This window comes from Myotis myotis, unplaced genomic scaffold (assembly GCF_014108235.1).
Source record: "Myotis myotis isolate mMyoMyo1 unplaced genomic scaffold, mMyoMyo1.p scaffold_m19_p_1, whole genome shotgun sequence".
Classification (NCBI taxonomy): Eukaryota; Metazoa; Chordata; class Mammalia; order Chiroptera; family Vespertilionidae; genus Myotis; species Myotis myotis.
In genome coordinates this window covers 114,485,603-114,499,159 of record NW_023416313.1, presented here as the reverse complement: position 1 = coordinate 114,499,159, position 13,557 = coordinate 114,485,603, and the positions used below count along the sequence as shown (strand labels likewise).

General features: G+C 43.8%; 1 protein-coding gene and 1 pseudogene across 3 annotated transcripts in view; one reads left to right on the top strand and one right to left on the bottom strand.

The window, feature by feature from the left end:
• Positions 1-13,557, bottom strand: part of BBS4 (Bardet-Biedl syndrome 4) — a 131,070-nt gene that overhangs the window by 99,001 nt on the left and 18,512 nt on the right. For all 3 annotated transcript variants that reach the window (XM_036348363.1, XM_036348355.1, XM_036348373.1), the window contains exon 2: positions 970-1,021. In XM_036348363.1, the coding sequence (XP_036204256.1) occupies positions 970-1,021 (52 nt within the window). The remainder of the gene's footprint in view (positions 1-969; positions 1,022-13,557) is intronic.
• Positions 2,609-3,987, top strand: LOC118675507 (annotated as a pseudogene).

The window sequence follows — 13,557 nt, the reverse complement described above, 5'->3', positions numbered from 1 at the left end:
CACCCTGAAGGATGTGTGACCAGCTGCAAACAGCCATCATCCCCTCACCTAGGCTGGCCAGGCACCCCAGTGGGGACCCCCACCCTGATCCAGGACACCCTTCAGGGCAAACCAGCCAGCACCCACCCGTGCACCAGGCCTCTACTTTATATAGTAAAAGGGTAATATGCCTCCCAGCACCAGGATCAGCGGAGCCACGAGGCCTCCCGGCACCGGGATCAGCATGACAAGGGGCAGCGCCCAAACCCCCTGATCGCCCTGCGGCTCTGTGTGACAGGGGGCGGGGCCACAACCTCCCTATCCACCCTGCTCTGTTCGTGACAGGGGAAGGCGCCCCAACCCCCTGATTGGCCCTGCTCTGTGCATGACAGGGGGCAGCGCCCCAACCCCGATTGGCCCTGCTCTGTGCGTGACAGGGGGTGCCGCCGCAACCTCCCCATCGACCCTGCCTTGAGTGTGACAGGGGGCGGTACCCCAACCCCCCAATCAGCCCTACCCTGAGCATGACTGAGGGTGGCATCGCAACCTCCCGATCCGCCCTACTCTGTGCATGACAGGGGGCGGTGCCCCAACTCCCCAATTGGCCCTGCTCTGAGCCCGACCAGGGGCTACACCTAGGGACTGGGCCTGCCCTCTGCCACCCGGGAGCAGGCCTAAGCCAGCAGGTCATTATCTCCCAAGGGGTTCCGGACTGCGAGAAGGCACAGGCCGGGCTGAGGGACCCCCCTCCCCGCCGAGTGCACAAATTTTTGTGCACCGGGCCTCTAGTTATATAATAAAACTCCATTTAAACACAGTTACAGGTAAAATCAACCTTCCAATACCTAACAATTCCATAAAATAAAAACTCGCTATGGAAAAACCCAATTATAGTACTTTTGTCAACAATCATATTTTAAGAAGCTCTAATTCATATAGAAAAAAGAAATAAGAGAAATCTGCAAATATACAATAAAATTGTATACAGACCTTTTTTCAGGTGGGGTTTTTGAGATTCAGCAGATGCAGGAAATTGAGTTCTCTAAAATGAAAGAAGTCTATGTTAAAGCACTAGCCTAAATCTTGCAAACTTAAAGAAGCATTCAAATAACAATCAGTAGCTTTCCAATTAATCCATTAACTGCATACAGATACAAAGGATTGTTCTGAACATAGTTTAAAAAACAAAGATCAAGCAAACTATTAGTAATGTAAAATGCATATTGATAATATAAAAATACTTGTGTATTTATCATGTATAATTATATACAGGATAAAATGTGCACAAATAAATGTACTAAGTTCTTAGACACTACATATTAATATTATACGTAATGCTATACTTCTCAGCAACCAAACCAAAAAAGTGATAACTTAAATAAAAGAGAGCTTATGAGTTAGAGCAGCAGCATTTGGAGCGGATATAAATATACCTTCTCAGAAGCTTCATAGGAGGGAAAGCAATGACAAGGAAATTTTCATTTTTGCACAAGACTGGATGAATGGCTTCTACAGGGAGCCAGACTTCTGATATCCTATATAATAAAGAGCTAATATGCAAATGGTTGTCACGCCCTCACTCCATCATGCCATAAGGGCTCAGACACTCAACACTGGGGAGAGAGGAATGGGGATCAGCCAGGCACAAATGAGCTCGCAAGAGAGGAATGGGGACCAGCCAGGCACAAATGAGCTCCTGAGAGAGGAATGGGGACCAGCCAGGCACAAATGAGCTCACAAGAGAAGAATGGGTACCAGCCAGTCTACAGCCCGGGAGAGGGACAAGCCACCTGCCCCGCGGTCCCAGGCACCAGCGGCTACGCCTGTGCTTGCAGCCTGAGAGAGGGACAAGCCACCCGCCACATGGTCCCAGGTGCCAGCAGCTGTGCCTACACCTGCAGCCTGGGAGAGGGACAATCCGCATGCCCCACAATCCCCACGGTCCCAGGTGCCAGTGCTGCATCTGCACCTGCAGCCTGGGAGAGGGATAAGCCATCTGCCCAGTGGTCCCGGGCACCAGCACCTGCAGTTACGGCCCAGGAGAGGGTCAAGCCACCCGCCCTGTGGTCCCAGGCACCAGCGCCTGCAGCTGTGGCCCGAGAGAGGGACAAGCCACCCGCTCCGTGGTCCCGGGTGTCTGTGGCTGCGGTCCAGGTGAAGCCACCCGCCCACAGTCCCCTGCGACTGCAGCCAGCCCGGGGGAAGCCGGCCCGGGTCCTGGGTACCTGCAGCTGGCCAGAGGGAGAGAAGCCCAGGTCCTGGGTGCCTGCAACCAGCCAGAGGAGGGAATCCTGGGTCCCAGGAGCAGGATGAGGCAGAGGCGGTTAGGGGCAATCAGGCCAGCAGGAGAGCAGTTAGGGGCAATCAGGCCAGTAGGGGAGCAGTTAGGGGTGATCAGTCAGACAGACAGAGGTGGTTAGGGGTCATGAGGCAGGGAGAGGTGGTTAGGGGCAATCAGGCAGGCAGGCAGGCAGGTGACCAGTTAGGAGCCAGCGGTCCCGGATTACAAAAGGCAGTCGGACATCCCCGAGGGGTCCCGATTGAAGGTGTAGGCCAGGCTGAGAGAACTCCTCACCCCACACACAAATTTCATGCACCGGGCCTCTCATTTTTTTTTTTTTTTTCAGAGATGGCGCACCCCACCAAAAAGCACAGGAAGCTGCTTCCAAGCTTAAAAAGTAAGAAGCCTTGGGAACTTGTGCTGATGATTGGAACAAGCATTAGTGCTGCAAGTGCAACTCAGGTTCCAGCCCTAAAATCCTGGAAGGAGTTAATTCAGGCCTGCTGATGCTGCCATTCATCTTGATCTTCTAGAAACTGAGAGCAAAAAATTTCAGAAATGTCTCCATGGAGACAAAAATCTGTTCATGTTGCCCATGACCTATTCAGAGACTCTCCTCATATAGTATAATGTTCAATCCACGTTTTTCAAGAACTGTTTACATGAAGTATTCAATGGCTTGGAGTCAAAGATGGAAGACTCTGGAAAACAGATACTTCAGTCAATTTTCCACCTGATGAAAAGTGGAGCACTGGTATTGACTACAAATTTTGACAATCTCCTGGAACTGTATGCAGCAGACCAGAGAAAACAACTTGAATCCTTGACCTTACTGGTGCAAAAAAGGCTCTAGAATGGACTCAAGAGAATTGGAAGCTGAGCATGTTATACCAACCCCAGTGGCACTGTCCTTTAACGAGCAGTGTATCAGAATGTGCTCAGGGACAATGAAGTTACAAGAAACTCAGAAACTCTATGAAAACAAGTCATTTCTTTTCCTGGATTGTGACTGGACTATGGGTGATATCACTTTCTAAGCCCTTTTTGCTGGAGGATGTCAAGCATAAATCTGACTTAGAACATTTCATACTGGTTTGAAAAGGAGATGTAGATAAGTTCAAGAAGCTTCAAGAAAACAGGCTGGACAAAGGGATTAAGGTCATCTATGGAAATGAATATGCTGATCTTCCAGAATATTTCAAGTAACTGGCCAGTGAGATGTCCATGAAGGGTAGATCAGAGATGGTGAGAAAAGGGTCACTTGCAGCACTCAGTGAAATGAGAGTGGCAGTACATGAGAGGACTACAGAAATCACCACCATTAGACCAAGCTCTAAGGCCCTATCATGGACAGCATTTAACAGTAAACTTACAAGAACTCAACACAGATCCTAGGAAGAACCAACAACCAGAAGTTGAAGGTTGGAGGTATGGGAGGGGAGAGGCGCATTCCAACTTAATCCTTCATGCTGGCTACTTCTTGGCCTGTTCCAGTTCAAGAATAATGAACTGACAACAGAACCCAGATGCAACTCCCCACCTCACTCCTAGGCTAGACGTGCCTGTGTCCACACAGCAGATCAGTGTGATATCCACTGACCGACAGCATGAAAGACTTGGGGTCTAGATGCCATGGAATTGCCATAGCCCTTGTTGCAGTCTTGTACTCTACACTTGGTTTTTCAATGAAGCTTAATGGCTTTTTTAAATAAAGACTTGAAACTCTAGTTTTCTATATCTTTTAGAGTGCACAGTACTTTACATAACTAAGTTCTATTAAAAGCTTTTGCCTATAAAAATTTTAAAAATTTTAAAAGGAAGCTTATGAGGTCATCTACACAGAAATTGTCTAGCACTCAATACTAAGAGGGAGTTCTTTTTAAGTAACACATTGTAGTAAATAATATAATAGATAATATCTTACATTATAACTGCAAAAAACCTTCAAATGGATTTTCCCACCTCCTATGTTTTATATGATATGATATATGATATGAGCAAAAATAATGGCTGAAAATTTCCATAGGTAATGAGACACGAATCTTCAGATTCTGGATCCTCAATCAATCCTGACCAGGTTAAATGAAAATAAAGCGACATTTAGATATATCACAGGGACCTGCACCAAAGACAATAAGAAGTTCTTAAAAGCAACTAAGAAGCACTGGCAGGTGTAGCTCAGCTGATTTGGCATCATCCCATGCACTGAAAGGTTGCAGGTTGGATTCCTAATCACAGCACATGCCCAAGTTTCAGGCTCAATCCCTGGTAGGGGGCGTGCAGGAGATAGTCAATCAATGTTCTGCTCTCATATCAGTGTTTCTCTTTCTCCCTCTCCCTTCCCCTCTCTCTAAAAGTCAACAAAAATATTTAAAAAAAATAGCCCTAACCGGTTTGGCTCAGAGGATGGAGCATCGGCCTGCGGACTGAAGGGTCCCAGGTTCGATTCCAGTCAGGGGCATGTACCTTGGTTGCGGGCACATACCCAGTAGGGGATGTTCAGGAAGCAGCTGATCAATGTTTCTCTCTCATAGCTGTTTCTAGCTCTCTATCCCTCTCCCTTCCTCTCTGTAAAAAATCAATAAAATATATTTTTTAAATATATTAAAAAATAAATAAAATACAACCAAAGAAAAACTTATCACCACATTACCTAAAAAGAAAGGATAATTAGACTGACAGCTAACTTCTCAATAATTAAAAATGGAAGACAGTATCACATTAAGACATTATAAGAATAACTACCAAGTATCCAGTACTAAGTAAAATAAATGCTAATCTAGATACAAAGTCAGCAAAAACTACGGCCTAAGGTCAAATCCAGCCTATTTTCAGAGAGTGGAAGAGAAAGGGAAAGACAGAGAGAAATATCAATCTGAGAGAAACACATCAATTGATTGCCTACTGCACAAGCCTCAACCAGGGCTCGGGCCAGGGAGGAGCCTGCAACCGAGGTGTGTACCCTTGACAGGAATTGAACCTGGGACCCTTCAGTCCGTAGGCCAATGCTCTATCCATTGAGCCAAACTGGCTAGGGCTCCAGCCTGTTTTTATAAAGCCCACAAACCAGCTGAGTGGTTTTTACACTTTCTAATGGTTAAAAAAATATATATTTTATAACACATGAAAATTACATAAAATTCGAGTCCGAAGATGGCGGCGATATAGGCAGACCCCTCCCAGGTCGTGTCCCGGAGCAAATGGAGTGAGCAGCTGAAACTAATAACACCCACCCCGAAATGGCGAAATTACTCAGCTGGTGAGACGGTTTGCAGCCAGGAAGGGCATAACTCCCCTGGAAAGGTAAAAAAAAAAAACCAGGGATTTTGGCAGGAAAGTTTGCCAGACCTCTGAGCCCAGAGGGTCGGAGGGAGACTGCATGGCAGACAGCCGCGTCCCTTGGGACAGGCACAGCCCCTGACTGGGGAAAGGAGATCCTCGGGATTCCTGGCGCCAGGGGACTTGAGAGCTGGGTTCTGTGATCACGGAGGACTGAGCCTAAAGGGGGCAGCCTGAAGAGCTGACCAGACCATGCAGTGCCGGTAAGAGAAGAGCTTACAGAAACCAAGCCTTCCCCGTTTCCGCGGCCGGCGTTTGTTTGTTTTCACTGAATCCTGTTCATAAGACATTTCAGATACAGACACTCACCTGTGCTGAAGAGAGGGAGAAGGTGCGGACGAGTGGAATCTGGGGAGAGACTGATGGGGGAGGGGGGGCCAGGAGAGGTGGCAGTGAATTGAGTGCTGAGACACCCCCGGGGCCCAGGATCGGGGCAGCCATTCTCTCCAGAGGGTGGGACTCCTCCACCTAGCCCCCAGGCAAGGAGCACAGCAACACCCAGATTCCACCCTGAACGAGATCAAGGATTAAAATAATCTGATCAGTCCCTGGGAGTTAACAGGGTCTGGCCTATAGAGGGATTTTCAATCCCAGCAACAACACAGAGCGGTAACGATTAAGGAACCAGCTCTTGGCAGTGGACTTCCCCAAACCAGTTTTAAGTGCAATAGAGACGATAAACCCAAGCTACTGGACAGAGAGGCCCTATAGCCTCAGAGGCCAACCCAAAAACATTGCCACCCAGAGGTTGAGCCACAAACTGACTCTTAGCTAAAAACAAATTGGGGCAGTCTGGGACACAAATACAGCCTGCTTTAAAATCAGGACTGTGGTTTACAACACGGAGGAACAGTGTATCACAGGGATATTCAACACTCTCCTGAAAACCTGGCAGGACTAAGGTGAGCCAGACTGACGAGTACAAGAACCGAAGGACCTTCACTACTGCAAATTTTTTTTTCTTTTTTCTTTTTTCACCTTTTAACTAAGAAACCAATGTTTTTTTCTTCTTTTTCCATCACCTGATTTTATCCTTTTAATTACTACATTTTTATTTTTAACCAGTATTATTATTGCTACCATTTTACCATTTTTTAAAGTGCCATTTTATTTTCTCTTCATTTTATTTTGGGGTTAGTGTTCTCCATTCTATTTTCATCGTTCCTTTAGCATCAATTTTCCCTACCTCAATTTTACCTAAATGCTAAAACCCTCGGACAGGGAGAGAACCAAGATGGCGGCATAGGTTAACGCCGGAGATTGCTGCCTTGAACAACCAAATCAAAACACACCTAAAAGACGGAACGGACATCATCCAGAACCACAGGAAGGCTGGCTAAGTGGAAATTCTACAACTAGGAGGAGAGAATATCATACCCAGACTCAGAGGAGGCGCAGTGCTGAAGTGAAATACTCAGGTACGGAGTGCACACAGAGCGGGCTGGTGGCGGAGGGCGCGGTTGGTGCTTTCAATCGGGAGGGAGTCTCAGATTCTGAGCTCCAGATCCGGGCGAGTCTCTAGGGACCCAGACTCAAATGGGAGAAGCGGGACTGTCTGGCTTCAGTCGGAACTCGAAGGCAGCTTTCTCTCTGAGGTTTGCAGCGGTTGCTGGGACTCTGTGAGGCAGAGCCCCTACAGATGGAACTGAGAGCCGCCATAACTGCTCTCTCCGGCCCACCCTGTTGATCCCCAGCCCGAGCAACCCACCCACCCCGCCCAAGCCCTGCACAGAGCCATTTGCCAGATAGCCTCAGGCAAAGGCTAGATTAGCACCTCCCTAGAGGACAGAAGTTTTCCCACTGCAGACACAGCTGATTCTCACAGCCAGCTGGCCTGGAGGTCAAATCCCCCTAGTATTAACTACAACAATCAAGGCTTAACTACAGGAGGACTGCACACAAAGACCACTAGGGGGTGCACCAAGAAAGCATAAAAAATGCGGAGACAAAGAAACAGGACAAAACTGTCAATGGAGGATATTCAGTTCAGAACCACACTTTTAAGGTCTCTCAAGAACTGTCTAGAAGCCGCTGATAAACTTAATGAGATCCTCAACAAATCTAATGAGACCCTCGATGTTATGATGAAGAACCAACTAGAAATTAAACATACACGGACTGAAATAACGAATATTATACAGACTCCCAACAGCAGACCAGAGGACCTCAAGAATCAAGGCAAAGATTTGAAATGCGAAGAAGCTAAAAACACCCAACCGGAAAAGCAAAATGAAAAAAGAATCCGAAAATACGAAGATAGTGTAAGGAGCCTCTAGGACAGCTTCAAGCATACCAACATCAGAATTATAGGGGTACCAGAAGATGAGAGAGAGCAAGATATTGAAAACCTATTTGAAGAAATAATGACAGAAAACTTCCCCTACCAGGTGAAAGAAATAGACTTACAAGTCCAGGAAGCGCAGAGAACCCCAAACAAAAGGAATCCAAAGAGGACCACACCAAGACACATCATCATTAAAATGCGAAGAGCAAAAGACAAAGAGAGACTCTTAAGAGCAGCAAGAGAAAAGAAACTCAGTTACCTACAAGGGAGTACCCATAGGACTGTCAGCTGATTTCTCAACAGAAACTTTGCAGGCCAGAAGGGAATGGCAAGAAATATTCAAAGTGATGAATACCAAGAACCTACAACCAAGATTACTTTATCCAGCAAAGCTATCAGTCAGAACTGAAGGTCAGATAAAGAGCTTCACAGATAAGGAAAAGCTAAAGGAGTTCATCACCACCAAACCAGTATTATATGAAATGCTGAAAGATATCCTTTAAGAAGAGGAAGAAGAAGAAAAAGGTAAAGATACAAATTATGAACAACAAACATGCATCTATCAACAAGTGAATCTAAGAATCAAGTGAATAAATAATCTGGTGATCATAATAGAATCAGGGACATAGAAAGGGAATGGACTGACTATTCTTGGGGGGGAAAGGGGTGTGGGAGATGCGGGAAGAGACTAGACAAAAATCATGCACCTATGGATGAGGACAGTGGGTGGGGAGTGAGGGCGGAGGGTGGGGCGGGAACTGGGAGGAGGGGAGTTATGGGGGGAAAAAAGAGGAACAAATGTAATAATCTGAACAATAAAGATTTAATTAAGAAAAAAAAATGCTAAAACCCTCTCCCTCACTTTTCCCCTTTTGTTGTCCTGTTTCTCTTACCCTATTCCTGCTTTAGATTTTCCCTACTCCTTCTGTTTACCTCCTGTCAAAATTTCACCCTACTTATATATCCTATTTCCAATCCACTGCTCTAAATCCTTATACACATATCCCTTACCTTCACTATCCAAAATTTTTTTTCTTCTATCTTTCTATTGTTTTGTTGCTGTTTGCTTGATTGTTGAGTATATTGTTTTTTGTTGTTGTTGTTTGTTTGTTTTGTGTGTGTGTGTGTGTGTGTGTGTGTGTGCTTTTTAGGACTGGTTTTTCCCCTCCCTCCACCCCCCCCCGCCCCCACCACCCCCTCCTCCCCCCCGGTTATTTTTGTGCTTCTGTTTTCCCTTGCCTCCCTTGATATTATTGGTTGTTTCTAGTCTGCATTCATCTCCAGGGAGCTGTTGCTGGAATTTGATGGGATTAGTGGCGGTTCTATAGGAGTTTTCTCCTCATATACATAGTCTCTTTCCCTCTTCTACTTCATTCTCTCTTTTCGCTCTTTTTTTTTTCTTTTTCTTTTTCTCTTTTCTTTCCCCCTCCTTTTTCCCAATTTCATTTTTGCCCTCCTTTCCCCCCCCCTACTTTTCTTTTCTTTTCTTTTTTCTCTTTTATCTTTTTCTCTTCTTTCTTCCTTATCCCCTAATTCTCTTAATTCAGGTGGTCACCTTTATTTGGGGTTATTAATATCGTGAATATATTTGTGTTTAGTGCCTGGTACGTGGTGCCTTGTTGTGTTGTATTTTGTGCCTTTAAATCAACGCAGCAGATTCAAGCAACAGCAGCCTCCTGAGCACCACACTCTCTGTCTGAGGAACAGCAGCTGTACGTGAAGCCTCCCCCCACCAGCCAGAAGAGCCACCACAGCTGTGAACAGCACCCACCAGAGGAGCTGCTGCCAACTGAGGAGGAGCTGCTACCGCAACCGCCCGAGGAGCAACCGCAGCCCAAGGAACCACTGCCACCCAGGGAGCAGCCACTGAACAACTCAACGTCTAGATATGTCAGTGAGATCAAACATGGGTAGACAAAGAAACGCCAAAAGGAAAGAAAAGGAGGACTCTCCAGAAAAGCAGCTAAGTAATACAGAGGCATGCAACATGACAGAAAAAGAATTCAGAATAAGGGTCCTAGAGTGCATAAACCGGATGGAGGAAAAAGTCAACAACTTCTGCAAGAAGCAAGAAGAAACAGATGAAAAAGTCAATAGCAAATGCAAGAAGCTAGAAGAAACAGATGAAAAAATCAACAACTTAAGTAAGACCCAAGAAGAAATGAAGAGTGATATAGCTGCAATAAAAAACAACATTGAAAGTATCAACAGTAGACTACGAAAAGCGGAGGACCGAATTAGTGAATTAGAAGACAAGGAAGCAAAACACACCCAAAATGTACTGCAATTGGAGAAAAAAATTAAAAGACAGGAGGAGAGCCTAAGGGAGGTTTGGGACAACATGAAACGAAACAACATACGAATAATAGGGGTGCCAGAACAACAGAAAGATGCACAAGGATTAGATAACCTATTCGAAGAAATAATATCAGAAAACTTCCCTGAGGTGGGGAAGAAAAAAATCACACAAGCCCAGAGAGTCCCAAACAAGGTGAACCCGAAAAGACCCACACCAAGACACATCATAACTACCATGGTAAATGTTCAGGACAAAGAGAGAATCTTACAGGCTGCAAGAGAGAGACGGAAAGTTACATACAAGGGATCTCCCATTAGATTATCATATGATTTCTAAACAGAAACACATCAGGCCAGAAAAGAATGGACGGAAATTTACAAAGTGATACAAAGCAAGGGACTGAATCCAAGAATACTCTATCCAGCAAGGCTATCATTCAAACTTGAAGGGGAAATAAGAAGCTTCACAGACAAAAAAAGGCTAAGGGAGTTTATCACCACCAAGCCGGCAATGCAAGAAATGCTAAAGGGACTGGTGTAAAAAGAAGAAATAAAAAGCTCAGAAAGAAAACAGCCACACACAAAAAGAAAGGACTACAAACAAGTACCTTTCAATAATAACTTTAAACATAAACGGACTAAATGCTCCAACCAAAAGACATCGAGTGGCTGAATGGATAAAAAAACATGACCCATACATCTGCTGTATACAAGAAACCCACCTCATTAGAAGGGACTCACACAGACTGAAAGTGAAATTATGGAAAAATATCTTTCAGGCAAATGGAAAGGAAAAGAAAGCTGGGGTAGCAATACTTATATTGGACAAAATAGACCTCAAAGTGAAGGCCATAACAAGAGAAAAGGAAGGCCACTTCATACTACTAAAGGGATCAATACAACAAGAAGATATAACCCTGGTAAACATATATGCACCCAATGCAGGAGCACCCAAATTCATAAAAAAAACTCCTGGAAGATATCAAAGGAGAGATCGACAACAATACAAACATAGTAGGGGACTTTAATACACCACTGACATCACTGGATAAGTCCTCTAGACAAACAATCAGCAAAGAAACAGCAATCCTAAATGACTCACTAGATCAGATGGACTTAATAGACATCTTCAGAACACTTCAAACCAAAGCTGCGGAATATACATTCTACTCAAGTGCTCATAAGACATATTCAAAAATAGACCACATATTGGGTCACAAGCAAAGTCTCCCCAAATTCAAGAGGACTGAAATCATAAAAAGCATCTTCTCAGACCACGAGGGCATAATATTAGAAATGAACTACAATAAAAACAACCCAAAATACTCAAACATCTGGAAGCTGAATAGCATGTTATTAAATATTAATTGGGTTACCAATGAGATCAAAGAAGAAATTAAAAACATCCTGGAAACTAATGACAATGAAAACACAACAATCCAAAACCTATGGGACACAATGAAAGCAGTCCTGAGAGGGAAGTTTATAGCTCTACAGGCCTATATCAAAAAACAAGAAAAAATGGTAGTAAATAATCTAACTATACAACTCAAAGAATTAGAAAGAGAACAACAAGAAAACCCTAGAGTGAGCAGAAGGAAGGAGATAATAAAGATTAGAGCAGACATAAATGACATAGAGACCAAAAAAACAATACAGAAAATCAATGAAACCAAGAGCTGGTTCTTTGAAAGGATAAACAAGATTGATGAACCTCTAGCCAGACTCACCAAGAAGCAAAGAGAGAGGACCCAAATAAACAAAATCAGAAACGATAGAGGAGAAATAACAACAGACCCCACAGAAATACAAATGACTGTTAAAAAATACTATGGACAGCTCTACTCCAACAAACTAGACAACCTGGAGGAAATGGACAAATTCCTAGAAAAATACAACATTCCAAAACTCAATCAGGAAGAATCTAAAAATCTCAACAGGCCAATAACTATGGAAGAAATTGAAGCAGTCATCAAAAAGCTTCCATCAAACAAAAGCCCAGGACCAGACGGCTTCACAGGGGAGTTTTACCAAAAAATAAAGGAAGAACCAAAACCTATCCTCCTCAGACTACTACAAAAAATTCAACAGGAAGGAACACTTCCAAGCTCATTCTATGAAGCCAGCATCACCCTAATACCAAAACCAGGTAAAGAAAACACAATGAAAGAGAATTAGAGGCCAATATCCCTCATGAACACAGATGCCAAAATCCTCAACAAAATCTTAGCAAATCGGATCCAGCAATACATCAGAAAGATCATACACCATGACCAAGTAGGATTTATCCCAGGGATGCAAGGATGGTACAATATCCGCAAATCAATAAACGCAATACATCACATAAACAAATTGAAAGAAAAAAACCACATGGTCATATCAATTTAAGCAGAAAAAGCGTTTGACAAAATTCAACACCCATTTTTGATAAAAAAAAAAAACTCTCAGTAAGGCGGGAGTAGAGGGATCATACCTCAACATAATAAAAGCCATATATGACAGACCGACAGCCAACATCATACTCAATGGACAAAAACTAACACCACTTCCCCTAAGAACAGGAACAAGACAGGGATGCCCCCTCTCACCACTCCTGTTCAACATAGTACTGGAAGTGTTAGCCATTGCGATTAGGTAAAAAGAAGAAATAAAAGGCATCCAAATTGGAAAAGAGGAAGTAAAACTGTCCTTATTTGCAGACGACATGATATTATACATACAAAACCCTAAAGACTCCATCAAAAAGCTACTAGACTTAATACATGAATTTGGCAATGTAGCAGGATACAAAATTAACCCCAAGAAATCTGAGGCATTTCTATACACCAACAGTGAACTTTCAGAAAGAGAGAATATAAAAACAATTCCATTTACCATCGCACCAAAAAAATTAAGCTACCTAGGAATAAACTTAACTAAAGAGGTAAAAGACCACTACTCAGAAAACTACAGGACGTTGAAAATAGAGATAGAGGAAGACATAAACAGATGGAAGAACATACCGTGTTCATGGATTGGTAGAATCAACATCATTAAAATGTCCATACTATCCAAAGCAATCTATAAGTTCAACGCACTTCCCATTAAAATACCAATGGCATACTTCACAGATCTAGAACGAACTCTCCAAAAATTCATCTGGAATAAAAAAAGACCCCAAATAGCTGCAGCAATCCTGAGAAAGAAGAACAAAGTAGGTGGGATCTCAATACCAGATGTCAAGATGTATTACAAAGCCACTGTTCTCAAAACTGCCTGGTACTGGCACAAGAACAGGTATATAGATCAATGGAATAGAATAGAGAGCCCAGAAATCGGCCCGAACCAATATGCTCAATTAATATTTGACAAAGGAGGCAAGAACATACAATGGAGC